The sequence below is a fragment of the Hippopotamus amphibius genome, chromosome 3 (genome assembly GCF_030028045.1).
Source record: "Hippopotamus amphibius kiboko isolate mHipAmp2 chromosome 3, mHipAmp2.hap2, whole genome shotgun sequence".
NCBI lineage: Eukaryota > Metazoa > Chordata > Mammalia > Artiodactyla > Hippopotamidae > Hippopotamus > Hippopotamus amphibius.
In genome coordinates this window covers 7,892,567-7,910,389 of record NC_080188.1, presented here as the reverse complement: position 1 = coordinate 7,910,389, position 17,823 = coordinate 7,892,567, and the positions used below count along the sequence as shown (strand labels likewise).

The following is a 17,823-nucleotide window of genomic DNA, read 5'->3' as shown; positions in this document are numbered from 1 at the left end:
AAAAGGAAAGAAATCATAAAGATCAGATCAGAAATAAATGAAAAAGGAATGAAAGAAACAATAGCAAAGATCAATAAAACTAAAAGCTGCTTCTTTGAGAAGATAAACAAAATTGATAAGCCATTAGCCAGACTCATCAAGGAAAAAAGGGAAAAGACACAAATCAACAGAATTACAAATGAAAAAAGAGAAGTAACAACTGACACTGCAGAAATACAAAGGATTATGAGAGACAACTACAAACAACTATATGACAATAAAATGGACAATCTGGAAGAAATGGACAAATTCTTAGAAAAGTACAAACTTCCAAGACTGAACCAGGAAGAAATAGAAAATATGAACAGACCAATCACAAGCACTGAAAATGAAACTGTGATTAAAAATCTTCCAAAAAACAAAAGTCCAGGACCAGATGGCTTCACAGGCGAATTCTATCAAGCATTTAGGGTTTATCCCAGGTATGCAAGCATTCTTCAATATACACAAATCAATCAATGTGATACACCATATTAATAAGTTAAAGGATAAAAACCATATGATAATCTCAATACATGCAGAAAAAGCTTTTGACAAAATTCAACACCTATGTATGATAAAAATTCTCCAGAAGTGGGCATAGAGGGAACATACCTTAACATAATAAAGGGCGTATATGACATAATAAAGGCCATATATGACAAATCCACGGCCAACATCATTCTCAGTGGTGAAAAACTGAAAGCATTTCCTCTACGATCAGGAACAAGACAAGGGTGCCCACTCTCACTACTATTATTCGACATAGTTTTGGAAGTCGTAGCCACAGCAATCAGAGAAGAAAAAGAAATAAAAGCAATACAATTGGAAAAGAGGCAGCAAAACTGTCACTATTTGCTGATGACATGATACTATATATAAAAAATCCTAAAGATGCCACCAGAAAACTACTAGAGCTAATCAAAGAATGTGGTAAAGTAGCAGGATACAAAATTAATGCACAGAAATCTCTTGCATTCCTATACACTAACAATGAAAAATCAGAAAGAAAAATTAAGGAAATACTCCCATTTACCACTGCAACAAAAAGAATAAAATACCTAGAGATAAACCTAACTAAGGAGGCAAAAGACTTGTATGCAGAAAACTATAAGACACTGAGGAAAGAAATCAAAGAAAGATGATAAAAACAGATGGAGAGATATACCATGTTCTTGGATTGGAAGAATCAACATGGTGAAAATGACTATACTATCCAAAGCAATCTACAGATTCAATGCAATCCCGATCAAATTACCAATGGCATTTTTCACAGAACTAGAACAAAAAATTATACAATTTATATGGAAACACAAAAGACCCTGAATAGCTAAAGCAATCTTGAGAAAGAAAAACAGAGCTGGAGGAATCAGGCTCCCTGACTTCAGACTATACTACAAAGCTACAGTAATCAAGATAGTATGGTACTGGCACAAAAACAGAAATATAGATCAATGGAACAGGATAGAAAGCCCAGAGATAAACCCAAGCACATATGGGCACCTTATCTTTGATGAAGGAGGCAAGAATATACAATGAAGAAAAGACAACCTCTTCAATAAGTGTGCTGGGAAAACTGGAAAGCTACATGTAAAAGAATGAAATTAGAACACTCCCTAACACCATACACAAAAATAAACTCAAGATGGATTAAACACCTAAATGTGAGGCCAGACACTATAAAACTCTTACAGGAAAACATAGGCAGAACACTCTATGACATAAATGACAGCAAGATCCTTTTTGACCCACCTCCTAAAGTAATGCAAATAAAAACAAAAATAAACAAATGAGACCTAATGAAACTTAAAAGTTTTTGCACACCAAAGGAAACCAAAAACAAGACAAAAAGACAACCCTCAGAATGGGAGAAAATATTTGCAAATGAAGCAACTGACAAAGGATTAATCTCCAAAATATATAAACAGTTCATGCAGCTCAATATCAAAAAAACAAACAACCCAATCCAAAAATGGGCAGAAGACCTAAGTAGACATTTCTCCAAAGAAGACATACAGATGGCCAAAAGGCACATGAAAAGATACTCAACATCACTAATCACTAAAGAAATGCAAATCAAAACCACATTGAGGTATTACCTCACACTGGTCAGAATGGCCATCATCAAAAAATCTAGGAACAATAAATGCTGGAGAGGGTGTGGAGAAAAGTATCCCTCCTACACTGCTTGTGAGAATGTAAACTGATAGAGCTGCTATGGAAAACAGTATGGAGAATCCTTAAAAAACTAAAAACAGAACTACCATATGACCTACCAATATCACTCCTGGGCCTATACCCCAAGAAAATCATAATTCAAAAAGACACATATACCACAATGTTCATTGCAGCACTATTTACAATAGCCAGGACATGGAAACAACCTAAATGCCCACTGACACATGAACGGATAAAGAAGATGTGGTACATACATACAATGGAATATTACTCAGCCATAAAAAAGGAATGAGATTGAGTTATTTGTAGTGAGGTGGATGGACCTAGAGACTATTATACAGACTGAAGTAAGTCAGAAAGAGAAGAACAAATGCTAACGCATATATATGGAATCTAGAAAAATGGTTCTGATGAACAGAGTGACAGAGCAGGAATAAAGATGCAGATGTAGAGAATGGACTAGAGGACATGGGGGGGAAGGGGAAACTGGGATGTAATGAGAGAGCAGCACTGACATATATACACCACCAAAGGCAAAATAGATAGCTAATGGAAAGCTGCTGCATACACAGGGAGATAAGCTCAGCCCTTTGTGATGACCTAGAGGGGTAGGATAGAGAGGGCGGAAGGGAGGCCCAAGAGGGAGGAGATATGGGGATGTATGTACACATATAGCTGAGTCACTTTGTTGTATAGCAGAAACTAGCACAACACTGCAAAGCAATTATACTCCAATAAAGATCTACTTAGGACTTCCTAAGTGGTGCAGTGGTTAAGAAACCACCTGCCAATGCAGGGGACATGGATTTGATCCCCGGGCTAGGAAGATTCCACATGCTGTGGAGAAACTAAGCCTGTGCGCCACAACTATTCAACATGTGCTCTAGAGCCCACGAGCCACAACTATTGAGTCCATGTGCCACAGCTGCTGAAGCCCACACACCTAGAGCCTGTGCTCCGCAACAAAAGAAGCCACCTCAATGAGGAGCCTGCACACAATGAAGAGTAGCCCCTGCTCACCACAACTACAGAAAGCCCACATGCAGCAACGAAGACCCAACACAGCCAATAAATACAAATAAATAAATAAATAAATAAATATTTTTAAAAAGACATATTTGAAAAAAAATTTTTAATTAAAAAGAATAATGTCAGATGAAAGTTAATAAATGTTTGTGAAAATGGAAAAAAAAGAAAAAAAAGAAGGGATCAGAGCATGGAGAGCCCTCCCTCTGTGGCACAGACAAGCAGAGACAAATGAAAGCTGAGGATACAGACACTGAGAAAAACCCTCCGGTACCCCAGGACTATTTCTAAGCACAAAGTTATAGCAGCCCACTGAATGTGAAGCTGTGGTTTACTGAAGCTAATGACAGTAATAACAAAACTCAAGCCTAGCTTGGCTCCTGACTGTACTGGCTGAAGCCTCCATACTCAGTAAAGATATACAACACTTGAACAAAATTGTCAATATACTTGACCTTATTGACATGTATAGTACAGCCAACAAGAGAATGCTCATGCTTTTCAAGTGTATGTGGAAAATTCAACAAGATAACCTGAACAGCCTCACACGTATTTTAAAAATTAATTTTTTTATTAAAAATATTCCTGCAAAGAAAACTCCAGGCCCCAATAACATTACTGAGAATTCTATCAAACATTTAAGGAGGAAATAACACTAATTCTATACAAATTCTTCCAGAAAACAGGAGAGAAGGGAACACTTCTCAACTTAATCTAAGAGATCAGCATTACCTGATATCAAATCTAGATGAAGGGCTTCCTAGGTGGCACAGTGGTTGAGATCCGCCTGCAAATGCAGGGGACACGGGTTTGATCCCTGCTCCAGGAAGATCCCACATGCCCATGCAAGTAAGCCCATGCGCCACAACTATTGAGCCTGCACTTTAGAGCCCATGAGCCACAGCTACTGAGCCCATGTGTTGCAACTACTGAAGCCCACGCGCCTAGAGCCCGTGCTCTGCAACAAGAGAAGCCACGGCAATGAGGAGCCCGCGCACCACAACGAAGAGTAGCCCCCACTCACCGCAACTAAAAGAAAGCCCAAGCACAGCAAAAAAAGACCCAACACAGCCAGTAAAATAAATAAATAAATAACCTATAAAAAAATCTAGATGAAGATGTTAAACTATAAACCAATATCCTTTATAAAAATACTCACGAAATCTTCAACAAAGTATTAGCAAATTAAATCAGGAAATATGTAAGAAGGGCAATGCATCACAGTCAACTAGAATTTATCTCAGGAATGCAAAATTGGTTCAACGTTCAAAACCAATTAGTATTATTCACCATATTAACAAATTAAAAAATTACATGAGCATCTCTCCAGATACAAGGAAAGTATTTAATAAAATTCAACATCAATTAGTAATAAAACTCTCAGAAAACCAGGAATAGAAGAGAGCTTCTTCAACCTAACAAAAAGCAGCTATACAACATTGCACTGGAGTCACCAGCCCGTGTAACAAGGCAAGGAAAAGAACTAAAAGGCACACTGATTGAAAAGGAAGAAGTAAAACATCTTTATTCACAAATGACACATGTACTTGGAAAATACAAAGCAATCTACAAAAAAGGTACTATAACTAACAAGTAAGTTTATAAGGCCCCAGGGTACATGGTAAATATACAAATATCAACTGTATTTCTGTATACTAACAACAAATAATTGGAAATTGAAATGAGAAAAAGCATCAGCATTTTAATAGTATCGAAAAACATGAAATACTTGGGAGACAATCTTAAAATAGGTGCAATTTTTGTATACTGGACTATAAAACACTGACAAGAGAAAATAAAGAAGATACAAATAAATGGAGAGACAATGCATGTTCGTTGGCAAGAAAAATTCAATATTGTTAAGACGTCAAGTCTCCCCAAATTGATCTATAAATTCAACATAACCCCAATCCAAATCTCAGTAAGTTTTTTGTAATAATTTACAAGATGATTCTAAAATTCATACGGCAAAGCAAAGTACCTAGAGTAGTCAAAACAATTTTGAAAAAGAGAAACAAAGCTGGAGGACTCATTACTTGATTTCAAGACTTACTATAAAGTTATAAAAATCAAAATAGTGTGGTATAAGCATAATATTAGACAAACAGATCAATGGAACAGAATAGAAAGTGAGAAATACTCGCGTGCGTGTGTGTGTGCGTGCTGAATCAATTTTCAGCCAAGGTGCCAAGGAAATTAGTGAAGAAAGGATAGATTTGTCAACAAATAAGTACTAGAAATAGGTATGGTATTGGACAGCCACATACAAAAAAAAGCTTTACATTATATCATATACAAAAATTGACTTAAAATGGAACACAGATCTAAATCTACAAGCTAAAACTAATAAAACTTCTAGAACAAAACATAGGAGAAACTTTTTGAGACCTTAGGGGAGGCAAAGACTCTTAGGTAGAGCACAAAAAGCACAAATCATAAAAGAAATTAATAAAAATGTATGTCACGAAAATTCTAAATTTCTGCTCTTTGAAAGACCCAGTTAAGAAAATGAAAAGATAAGCCACAGACTGGGAGAAAATATTTGCAAGTTGCATCTCTGATAAGGGACTTATGCCATATATAAAGAATCCTTACAATTCAACAGTATGAGAACAAACACAATTTTTTTTTAATGGACAAAAGATTTGAACAGGCTACTTCACAAAAGGAGATATAAACATTCGATAAGATGCTCAATATCTTTAGTCACTGGGCACATGCAGTTAAAGCCACAATGGGATATCATTATGCTCCTACTAGAGGAGTGTAATTATAAATGAAAATTAATTAATTAAAAACTGACATCAAGCACTAGCAAGGATGCAGAGCAATCCTCATAATTGCTGGTGGAAACGCAAAATAATATAGCCTCTTTGGAAAAGTTTGGCAGATACTTATAGGCATACACTTACCATACAACTCAGCAATTCCACTCCTAGGTATTTATCCAAGAGAAAAGAAAACTAAAACAAAACAAAACAAAAAAGCCTATACCAGAAAGCATATATCAGCTTTACTCATAATCTCTATAAATGGAAACAGCCCATAACTATAACCGACAATGCCCAGTAACCAACTAATGGATAAACAAATCGTAGTATATCCAAACAATGAAATATTACTCAACAATAAAAAGGAACAGAACTACTGAAATACCAACATGAATGAATCTCAACAGCATTATGCAAAATGACAGAAAGCAGGCACATTTTACATACTGTATGATTCCATTTATCATATTCACAAAAGGAAGGCAAAGATCTCCTGAACAATCTCTGCATCCAAAAAACCTAGCACATAAGAAAACACTCAACAAACGCCCAGTGGACGGTTAGAGGGGGAACTCATTGCCGGGAGGGTAGAGTGCAAGAAGGTGACAGACAGACGCGAAAGCCAAAAGGTACCTGGGGGCTCAAACCCACTACAGGATGGAAAAAGTGCAGCAAGGTATGGTCTAACCCACCTCCACTGATTCCAGCAGCTGAAAAAGGGAGACCCTGTAAAGGACCACAATATGAATGAACGACCTCAGCGGTTCTCTGGCCTGAAGAGAGACATGAGGTGCCCCACCCTTCTTCAAAAAAAAAAGAAAAGAAAAATTACCCCACGCCCGAGGCTGAGCAAGCGGAGCTTACACCTGGAAAGGAGGTTTTTCCGTGCCCAGGAGCGGAGCTGGAGAGAGCCGAGGCGGGGTTCGGCTTAGGCCGGCGGGGTGCAGAAGGAGCCGAAGCATCGCCACGGCCCCGCCGGTCTCCATCCCTTCCCGCTCAGCCTCACTTACCCAGGCCTGCCGTTCCAGCTGAGCGTACAGATTGGAGCCCTTGAGCTTCTGGACTATGTGGGCAATAATGAGAGACAGATCCGACTCCTCCTGCAACATCTCCCCTGTCCCAGCCCGCCAAGCAGCGGGGGCAGGCCGCTAGCGCGGAGACAACCGGCTTCGTACGCTGTCCCACTCAGGGCCAGTGACACGTCTCGGGGACCTTATTACGCTGGGACTCCTCCAGCAGGCGTTACCAGGCAACTGCCGGGCCGTGTGTCCGTTCCTCTCTGGTCCCCCCATGCCCCAAGGCCCCAGCACCTGCGTTCCGCCCGCAGAAAAAGACCTGCGGGGTGGGGGGAGGGGAGTAGCTTTTCATTCCCTTATTCCTGCTCAGTCTATGGTTGAAAAGCAAGAAGAGGAGCTCTTGCCTTCAGAGTCACAGCGCCTCTGATGCACCAGGGGAAATCATAAATTTGTGTATGTTTGTGTTTTATTATAAAGGAAAATAATAGGAAAATATCATAAAGGAAAATAATAACCTTCCAATCTCTATAGAAAACAGGGCAGTGCACACGACAACATGGCAAATGACTTCCAAAAATTATGAGCCTCTGACACTAGCTGCGTGAACTTGGGCGAGGTTCTTAAATTTCAGAACTCAGTTTCCACATCAGTAAAATAATACCCAGTTGACAAGATGCTGTGATGATTAGCTGAGGTAACAATTGAGAGGGTGCCTAGCTCTGTACTTCGTACTCTATTCTATTTCCCCTTCTGTTTCTATTCTCTGGGGTCTTATGCCAGGAATAAATAGACAGCATCTCCTTTTCTAACAGCCACAACTTAACCAAGAAGCATTTATTGATAGGTTTTCTGTGAAGCATTGTCAACTCAAGGATAGCTAAGACATTGTCCCAGCCTTAAGGAATGTCCCATCTAGACTTCTCTTCTTCCATGCATTCATTCATTCAATCAAAACTCAATTCAAAATTCATCCAGCCTTCAATTTATTGAGCATTTACATACAAGAAACTTGTGTGGACACAAAGGTAAATAAAACATGGTTCTTGACATCAAGGTAACATAGCAAAAATTTTAACTAGAGGCAGCTGATTTAATTGGTTGAATGACTTTCCAAAAGGCAGCTAATAAAAAAACCTATGGAGTAATACATGTATTAGAATAACCTCGCCAAAATAATCAAGAATTAATTTCAAATGTGTGCATGCATATAGTTTTAAGGAGAGAAAATGTAGGATGTCAAGAAAATAGACCAAGATTGCTGCAAAAACTACTCTAGTCTAACTACATTAAACTTTAATGTGCTTAGGCATCACGAGAGACCTTTTGATTCAATAGGCCTCTCGTGGGACCTGCTAATCTGCATTTCTGGCAATCTCCCAGAAGATGGTGACCCTGGTGGCCCAGGGACTATATTCTGAATAGGAAAGGACTAAAACAAGTAAACAATAGCAATTCAAAGGGAGCAGACCTCTGGCATCTATGCACAATACCCTGGCCTTCACAACACAACTGTCCAGAATATTGTGATGGTAAATACAGATTCCAAATAACCCATTTGGTCAGATTTGTTTCTTGAAACATCTTTGGAACGAGGCAGGCAAGGGAAAAAAAAGTACTTAAGGCAATTAATGACAGACTCTACAAAACATTCTCCCACAACTCAGAATTTCTCAAACTTGTAGATGAGTACATCTCCTCAACTCTTTACAGTCCCTCCATCCCAACACCCCACCCCGCCCCCAACTCAGGAATCTCCGACACGGAACGTTACTATGAAGAAAAAAAGAAAACTGGTGAAAGTTCTTTTGAGATGGAAAAGGGTGAGGTGATTAATAACTGAAAAGATAAGGATGTTAGGTTAAGAAGGGTCATAAAACATGAAAGGGAAAGAAATGAAACCGTGGAGCCAAAGAAAAGGCACGGTGCCTAGAGTCAGAAAACAGTCTACTCTGTACCCTTGGAACTGAGAGTCCCTTCCATCATCAGACTTTCATCTTTCTCATCTGTCACAAGAGGATTAAATACCCACCTGAGGGGATAATGTACCTTGTATTAAAAATCGGTAAATAGTAATAAATTAAATATTAAAATCGAGATAATTGGGCAAAAACAATGCCCAGTTCAATTGAAAAGGGAACAGAAAATACCTAAAGAAATATAGCAAAACATGTCAAAGTACCCAGCACAATTCTTTGCACAGAGGCTTTAAAAAGTTTTCTTTTAAGGGGAAAACAATTTTCAGTCTCAAAGCAGCAATTAAGAAGTTCAGATTTGATTCTGAAGGCATGCCCAAGCAAAACCAAAATTTAATCCTAACATTAAAAAAGTGTTTCTCACATCCCTAGATGCAGGTGTGTTGGAATATAATTCAATTCTAGAATGCCCTTGGTTCTCTTTTCTCAATTCAATTTAGCCAAACTTTTCAGAACACCTGCTCTATGCTAAGAATGGCAAGGAATACAGATTTGAGTAAGAAATGGTCCCTTCTCTCAAGGAATTCTCCGTCACAAAGGGATGGTGAGGCCAACACATAAAGACCTATAATGGTAAACAGGCCCCTCCCATCTGTGTATCTAGAAATTTTATTACTTTCAAGTCATTGTCTCATAAGAAACAGAAAGTGCCAATTCCCAACTCTATCCCTCAAGGGAGAACTTTGCCTTGGAAATTCTTACTCTACCTAGTGTGATTGAGGATTGGGAAAACACTCTATTTCGGACATTTTAGAGTGAACCATTTTAGACTAACAGATGAATAGCAAAAGAGGTCCAAATCATCTGAGTGGTTAAAACTGTATAAATGGAGACAACAGCAAAGTAGATACAGAGGGAAGTCTCCTCAAAATTGCCTCAAAATCAGAGCAGAGGTGCTCTGGGCCAACATATGTAAGGCCCTGTGCCCAATCTTGAATTTCTCAGACCTGCGCTGCTTTGATTTATTTTACATACAATGTAGGTCAGATTTCACTGTGGGTGAGGGGATGCATTTGAAATTCACTGACCAGTGGCCTCATGAGGCAAGGATGTGGAGCACATCAGAAACACCCTGCCAGCCTAATACAAAAATAAGGCATGCTTCAGGGCACACCAGAACCTGTCCTTACTTCATTCATGAGTGTGGCTTGCAGAAACTCTATAATCCACAATGAAAATAATTTTCAGCTGTTGTTTTAGAAGGAGACTGCTTTTAGCATGTTGTGTCTGCAGAATGGCTTGAATTGTATGCTGTCAGGAATTTACTTAAATAAAAATTATTACGTGTGTTGTGTGCATCACGAATGTCACAGATCTCTCTGTCTTTGGGAACAAATGAGCTCACAGGGATATCAACCACCTGTCACTGGACAGTTATCCCCACAGGCTAGCACAAGACCTCAGGCTCCTCTTCAAAGTCTCTTCCTGTTACTCCGGAAAGTTGTTAGGAAATGACACAGGTGTGCATAAGAAAAATTCCGCTCCTTATCTCCTCTGCCTGCCTGGTTGGTGTCTGATGCCCCCAAGCCACTATCCAGGTGCTGCTTCTTGGTGTTCCCAAAGGTGCAGAACACCAGAGTCGTTTACATCCCAAGGCTCACCAACGCCCTCATGAAAAAAGCCCCTTTGATTCTCTCTTTACAAGGTGGCCATTCTTCATTTCTGAGTGCAGGCTGAGTATCAGATCGCGCTACCCTCCACTCCCCATCTTTTCTTCCTCTGGTCCCAGGTGACTGTGTGTGAAAGGGGGCAACTGGGCCGCTGGCTCTGTGAGCAATCTCAGGAACTGTGTTGACTCTTTGTAAATTATAAAACAGGAGAAAAATCCAAGTAACAGTGGTTTAAATTATGGGATACTTATCATTAACAACAAATCTGGAGGAGTGCCCCAAGGTTGGTCAGTGCCTCAACAATATCATCAAGAATCTGAGCTCTTTTTTTTTTTTTTTTTTTTTTGAGCTCTTCTTTTCTTTTCTGTTTTGCCATCTTTAGCATGCTGGCTTTCACCATCCAGCTTATTGCTCCAGTCTCCAGATGGTTACTGCAGTTCCAAGCGACATGCTCTCCTATTGCTGCCTACAAAGGCAGGAAGAGGGGAAATAAGAGTTCTCAATGACTGTCTATATCTCTCTTTTTTGAGGAAAAACTATTTTTTCCAAGAAGCCCCCAAAAAGAATGCTCCATGCATCTTGTTGCCTGAAGCTGTGTCACAAAACCACCTCTAGCTACAAGAGAGTCTGGCAAGAAGTAATTTAGTATTTTATCCTCAATCCTGGGAGAAAGATGAAGGAGAAGAATTGTTTGTTGATGCTGCTATATTGTCCAAAATGACTTCAGTGTAACATTTTACTATGATACAAACACTTATAAGTGAACTTCCCTGACGGATATTGGAGCCAATCAGACTACAAATAAAGTAGTTAGAGTCAGGCAATATTCAGGTCACTTACCATTCACACAGAGTTGACTGTGTGCAGTTTAAGACCCAGAATCTAAATTATATTACTTCTCGATGTAGCAATTTCTCAGTCTCATGATATTTTAAAAGCTAAAAACAAACAAGGTTGACCCACTTGTAAAATAAGGTCTATGAGTAAAAGATTATGTGGTGAGAGCAAAACATTTGCGAATGTTATTGTAAAAAAGAAAAAAGAAGACAAAAATTGATGACGTGAAGAACGCAGCTTCTGCATAAATGACTTTCGATGAAGGGCTCCCTGTATCTAGAAACCACTTTATTGAAATTCTAGGTTATTCTCTCTGATTGTACAAGCAGAAGTGAACATTAGAAATAATCTATTCTTCAATATAATCTGTGCTGCTTAGTGAGAAAGATTTACTGCTGCCAAGTGATGTCCTAGTTTCTCCAGGCACTTCCTCTAAGTTTCGGGGAGCAGAGTAGAGCAGGATCTACCCAGCTCACTGTCTCTTCATTTCTGTGATTACAACCCTGCTTTCTCACCTCCTCCTCCAAACTGCAGCACACGCGCGCGCGCGCACACACACACACACACACACACACACACATTCCAGGATACTTCCTTTCATGTTATTCTTTTCCATTTTATGTGGCCTTTCCTCTATTACCTGCTGGGAAACTTACATACTATTTGCCATCTTTTTGTTGCTGTCATTGCAGTTTTCTTGAAGGCATAGTGACATGTGCAAGACAAGCATATATATCCAAATAAGACAGCTACAATATTAACTTGATACTTGAGATCAAATTGAAGATTGCAGTAGGGTCTGTCTCTATCCACTGTGGAAAGTAACAAGTTGTCCCTATGGATGCGGATGGGGAATTAGGATCAAGTTACAGACCTAGGAAGAATATCAAAAGCCATGTGTCAGAGGCCCAGTCGCCTGGGAGCAGAGCCAGTGAGGGGCAGAGCACGGCCCTCTGGTGAATAACCAGCAGGCCCACTGCAGAGGCTGTTAACAGGAGGGCATCCTTGGGAAGGGGCTGACAGTTCTGTTACCAGGACTTAAGCCTGAGATACGCTCTATGCAGTGGACGGGGCAAGGCCATGAACCCTGGAACAAAGTGGGTGTCACTGCAAGGAGACATTTTCAAATGGGAAACTGAATTACGTATTTGATAAAGAGAGGAAAAGACAAAGACTGCACTAAAAGAGTGGTTCAAAATACCTTTTTTCTTAAATTTATTTATTTACTTTATTTATTTATTCATTGGCTGCATTGGGTGTTTGTTGCTGCGTGCAGGCTTTCTCTAGTTGTGGAGAACGGGGTCTACTCTTCTTTGCGGTGCACGGGCTTCTCATTACAGTGGCTTCTCTTGTTGTGTCTCACGGGCTCTAGAGCGCAGGCTCAGTAGCTGTAGCGCGTGAGCTTAGTTGCTCCAAGGCATGTGGGATCTTCCCAAACCAGGGCTTGAACCTGTATCCCCTGCAATTGGCAGGCAGATTCTTAACCACGGCACCACCAGGGAAGTCCCTCGAAATGCCTTTGAGTTTTCATGCTTTGTTTCATGTTTTCAAGACTATGTAGGTATTCCAAAATATGCCAATGTTTGCTTTAATATAAAAATATTTTCAACAGTGCTTCATCTAGAAAATGAATGCACCCCTTGTACCCCTGATATTCAGCACACTCCCTGGCATACAGCCGTACACCCCAGCGCACACAGTGACCTGGACGTCTCAGGGACATTGAACCTCAGCCTGCAACTGTACCTTATTTTCTAGCATACCCTGTTTTGTCTTCCTTCCTGCCTCACTTCCCTATGTCCCCGCTCTATTTACACTTGAATTCTTATTTCAGCGTCCTTGGGGGAGAACCCAAATAAGTCTAGCACCAAATAAGGTGTCTGGAGGGTAGCAGGCATTTCTTACGTAAAGGTCAAAGAAAAAAAATGACCATTTCCATTTTTCTCCAGGCGGGGCTGCTTCGAGTTTTGCAGCTTTAAACCCAAACTTTCAGCCCAGGAGAGTCTTCCAAACCGCACATCCTTGCATTAGAGGAGAATAACAACAGAGATTTCATCAGTCAGGATTTTCCAGAGGAGGAGAACCAATAGACATAAAGATAGAGATATATAGATACAGGTATAGATATAGATATAGTATAGGTATAGATATAGATATAGATATAGATAGATTGATTTTAAGAAATTGACTCACATGATGGGGCCTGGAAGGTCTGAAATCTGTAGAGCAGGTCAGCAGGCTGGAAATCCGGGTCAGAGTTGATGTGGTAATCTTGAATCCAAAATCCGCAGGGCAACAGGCTGGAAACTCAAGCAGAATCTCTAGGTTTTAGTCTTGAGACAGAATTGCTTCTTCTCAAGGAAACTTCAGTTTTTGCTCTTAAGGTCTACAAACTGATTGAAAGAAGCCCACTCACACTATGGAGGACAACCTGCTTTACTTAACCTCAACAGGTGGTAGATGCTAACGATATCTACCAAAGACCTTCACAGCAACTTTTAGATTAGTATGTGACCAAACAAAGGTGCACCATGTCTAGCTGGGGTGACGCATATAATTAACCAACACAAGAGGCATTCATCTGTTAACACAGGCCTTTAACAGCCCTTGCTGTACATGCCTCCCTCCACCAGTCCCGTTCTACTCTGACCTCTCATTGTCTCCCTAACATCCTGACTCTCGCTATAGAATTTCCATCCCGATTTTCTGTTTCGTGGGACTCTTTGGCGCTTTATCCTGCTGCATTGTTCTTCTGTGCTTGGTGTGTCCCTGCTGAATTGGACTCCATCTGGGGGGACTGACCTCTTGGGCTGGGTCCACAGCCCTTTCCAGGACTGGGCATCTGGGGCCAATAGTCCATTTTGCCGGGTTCCAAGTAAGGTAGGAGTGTCTCTCCAGACTCCCAAAGCAAAACAAAGTTTAATTCATAGAACGAAACATGAAATGTATGTCAAATGGCACTTTTTTTAAGAGAAAGGGAAGGTGGAAAAATCAAACTGAAGTCCCTAAGGGAAAGGGAACAGTAGCTATGATTTCCCGTTAGTATTTTAGTCAGACCGCACATGCAAGCGTGTGTGTGTGTGTGTGTGTGTGTATGTGTGTGTGTGTGTGTGTGAGTGATGTTACTTAATGTCCAGACATACTGGAAACACTTTAAAAGAGCATCATTGACACATTGTATCAGAAAAATAAACGGTTCCATCTCAACTGAGTCATTTGCTGGAACAACTTCACTTGACAGTACAAACGAAGAAAAGGGACAGGAAATGTGAATGATTAAAAAGCACATTTCAAGGTTTTCAGGATATGAGTAAAGGTGGAAATTTTTAAATAAATTTTAAGAATTACTTTTATATTCCTGCAGCAGGGATTGTCAGAATTAGAACAAACCTGGGAGGTCAAAATTTTCATTTCCTTTCGACAAGAGTGAAATTTTGCTCTTTCCAAGAGTAAAATTAGGAGAATTGCTTCAAGTCACACAAGAAGATAGACGCAGAGCTCCAGATTTACACCCAAGTTTTCTGACAATTTATCCCACGGCTTCCTGTGATTCCAGAATTGTTGTTTTGGTCTGGGTGGTTTGTTGTTGTCATCATCTGTCTTCTTTCCTTTTCTTCTCTCCCTCCCTCACTCTCTCCCACCCTCCCTCCCTCCCTCACTCTCTCCCACCCTCCCTCCCTCCCTTCCTTCTTCTGCTTCAGAGCTGCAGAGATTCAACATGGAGGGAAACAAACTAATATTATCTTACTTAACCCTTGTAACACCTCATAAGGTCTGGGTTTTTTCCCTAAGTTTTACAGAAACTAAAACTTGAAACTTCAGTAACTTGTCAAAAATCATAATAAAGTTCATAATAACAGAGCTGGGATTCGTCTCTGGGAGAAACGGGGATAATTTTTGCCTCAAAAATGTTCAGATCCCACTTTTGTCTTACAAGCCCCACTAGTGATAGGAATGAAAACTTCAGAAGTTTTCAGAAATCCTCCCTTTTAATAATGACAAAATTTAAATGTGAGAACTTCTATTGACCAGAGAGGTTACAAAGTGTGTGAAGGGAGAGTATTTCCTTTTGTCCATTGTGCATTTCTGCACATCTCTATAAGAAGTTCCTCTAGACAGCTTCTAATATCTTTTCTACATTATTAATTTCTAGGTGTTGGAGAAATAATAAGATTTTATTAAATCGTAGAGATGCAATCTTGAGAATGTAAGGAACATGATTAGTAAGGAAAAAGGAGTGTGAGACTTCAGCTAAATAATACTATATTGATATATTCCTTTTGAAAATGTATAAATGTTTTCTCTGATAAACGGTTGGACCTAAGGGTCAGTTTCATTATTCTTCACTTCAAACATAATAATAAAATTCAGGGAATTATTAGTTTTGTATCTGAGGGCAATTATTCCTTTAAGCTATTCCTTGATTTAAATAGGTTTTATTAGACTTTGAAATATGTTGGCATTTACCCAAGAGATTATTGTTTTGTTGGAAAGATTTTTGTTAGCTCAGTATTTTTCTTTAGTAGCTGAAGGACCTGGTCAGAGAGACTGGGATATTGTTAAGATTTTTAAAAATTACTTGGACGTATATGATTTAAACTTAAATGAGATTCATCTTTAGGCCCTTCAAAGAGAGAGCATCCAAGTGGAAGGCTATAGTGGTCATGAGCTTGGGCTCATGGTCTAAGATCCTTGGTGCTTGGGATTAGACACTAGGATCTACCAGTTACTTGCTGTGTGATTTGGGGTACTTTTCTAAGACTTTGTAAGCCTCGGTTTTCACATCTGTAAAATAGGGATAATACTACTCCCAACTTATAAAGTTATTACGAGACTTCAATGAGTCACTGAGTGTCAAGTGCTTAGAAGCATGCCCTGGTCCCTGGGAGGCCTCAGTGTGTGTTTCAACCAGAGCTTCTCAAACTTTGGTGAGTATTAGAATCTCCTAAGGAACTTGATAAAAATATAAAGATGAGGGCCCTATTCTACCTCAATGAGCCTAGGCCTTTGTGTTCTTTATTAGCCTTCCAGGTAATGGTGAGATACATCAAAGATTAATAACCACTAGTTTAAGCAACAACAATAAACATCTGTTCATCTTTTACATGTGCCAGGCATTGTGCTCAAGGCCAAAGATACAGAGAAGAATGCATCAGTCTGGATTCAGTCACAAAGAACAGAAACCCCTCTAGCTTTATTAAGCATAAAGAGATTTTATCCAGACCGTTAAATACTTATGAAATAGGAAAGTCTCGAGAAGCAAGTTCTAGACCAGAGCTCCAGAAACGACCCTCAGACCATCGCTGTCAAGGGGACCCACCAAGGTGGCTACAGCCTCTGCCACGATCAGGGGAGGGAGAATCAGATCACCTTCAAGAACGGGTGAGTATGAGAATACACTTAGCGGCCATCCAGCAATCAAGAGGCTATCTCGACCACGGCAACAGCCGTCTCTCAATGCCCCCCAAGCTAGGTTCTGGACACTGGAATGCTGTCTCTTCCTGACTGTGCTTGTTGCAGCAACACCCTCAGCAGTGGAAGACAGCCCCTGCCTCACTTCCATCTTCCAAAGCTCCCATGAGGGCATCTAACTGGGGACACTCATTTACATTCAAGACTGAAAGAAAACGCTTTGAGCTCTCTTCCTCTGCAGTACGAGAAGACACACTGGAGGGAGGTTAGAAGGGATGCTGAGTGCCGATCTACCACTTCCACCCTAGCTGGTGCCGTGGCTGCCATGGTAAAACACCACAGACTGGATGGCTTAACCAACAAAAATCTATTTCTCCCAGTTCTGGAGGCAGGAAGTTCAAGATCAAGGTGCTGGCAGTTTTGGTTTCTCCTTCGCCCTCCTCCTTGGCTCCATGTGGCTGCTTCTCACTGTGTCCTCACACGGCCTTTCATCTTGTATGTGACCATCCTTGGCGTCTTTTCTTCTTATAAGGAAGTTAGTCCTGTTGGATTAAGGCCTCACTTTTATGACCTCATTTAACCTTAATTACCTCTTTGGAGGTTCTATCTTCAAATACAGTCATGCGGGGAGTTACGGCTTCAACATATGAATCAGGGGGCAGGGGACACAATTCAGTCCAAAATAGTGAGTAACCACACTTCCATCCTGGAGGGTTCTGCTCTAGGAGAAAAGGTTATAAGCACAGCTGCAGATGCTAAGTGCCATTAACGGAAGCAGGGAGAGATTATGGGGAAAATATAGCACAGGATGTGGGGGAGCCTTTCATGATGAGTTACATGTGTCTGCATAGAGCTTGGAAGGGGAATCTTTCTTATGTATTCTTTTCCATTCCACATGTAGAGTTCTTGGGAAACTCAAGTGCCCAATAGTGAGGAAAGGGGATAGTACAAAATGTTGCCTGCAAGATGTCGTTGATATTCT

At 40.3% G+C, this 17,823-nt stretch overlaps 1 protein-coding gene across 1 annotated transcript in view; it reads right to left on the bottom strand.

Moving 5' to 3' along the window:
* TBC1D19 (TBC1 domain family member 19) overlaps positions 1-7,193 on the bottom strand; it is a 142,861-nt gene extending 135,668 nt beyond the window's left edge. The window contains exon 1 of the mRNA XM_057727769.1: positions 7,004-7,193. Within this exon, the coding sequence (XP_057583752.1) occupies positions 7,004-7,102 (99 nt within the window). The 5' untranslated portion in view covers positions 7,103-7,193. The remainder of the gene's footprint in view (positions 1-7,003) is intronic.
* Between the last annotated feature and the right edge of the window lie 10,630 nt (positions 7,194-17,823).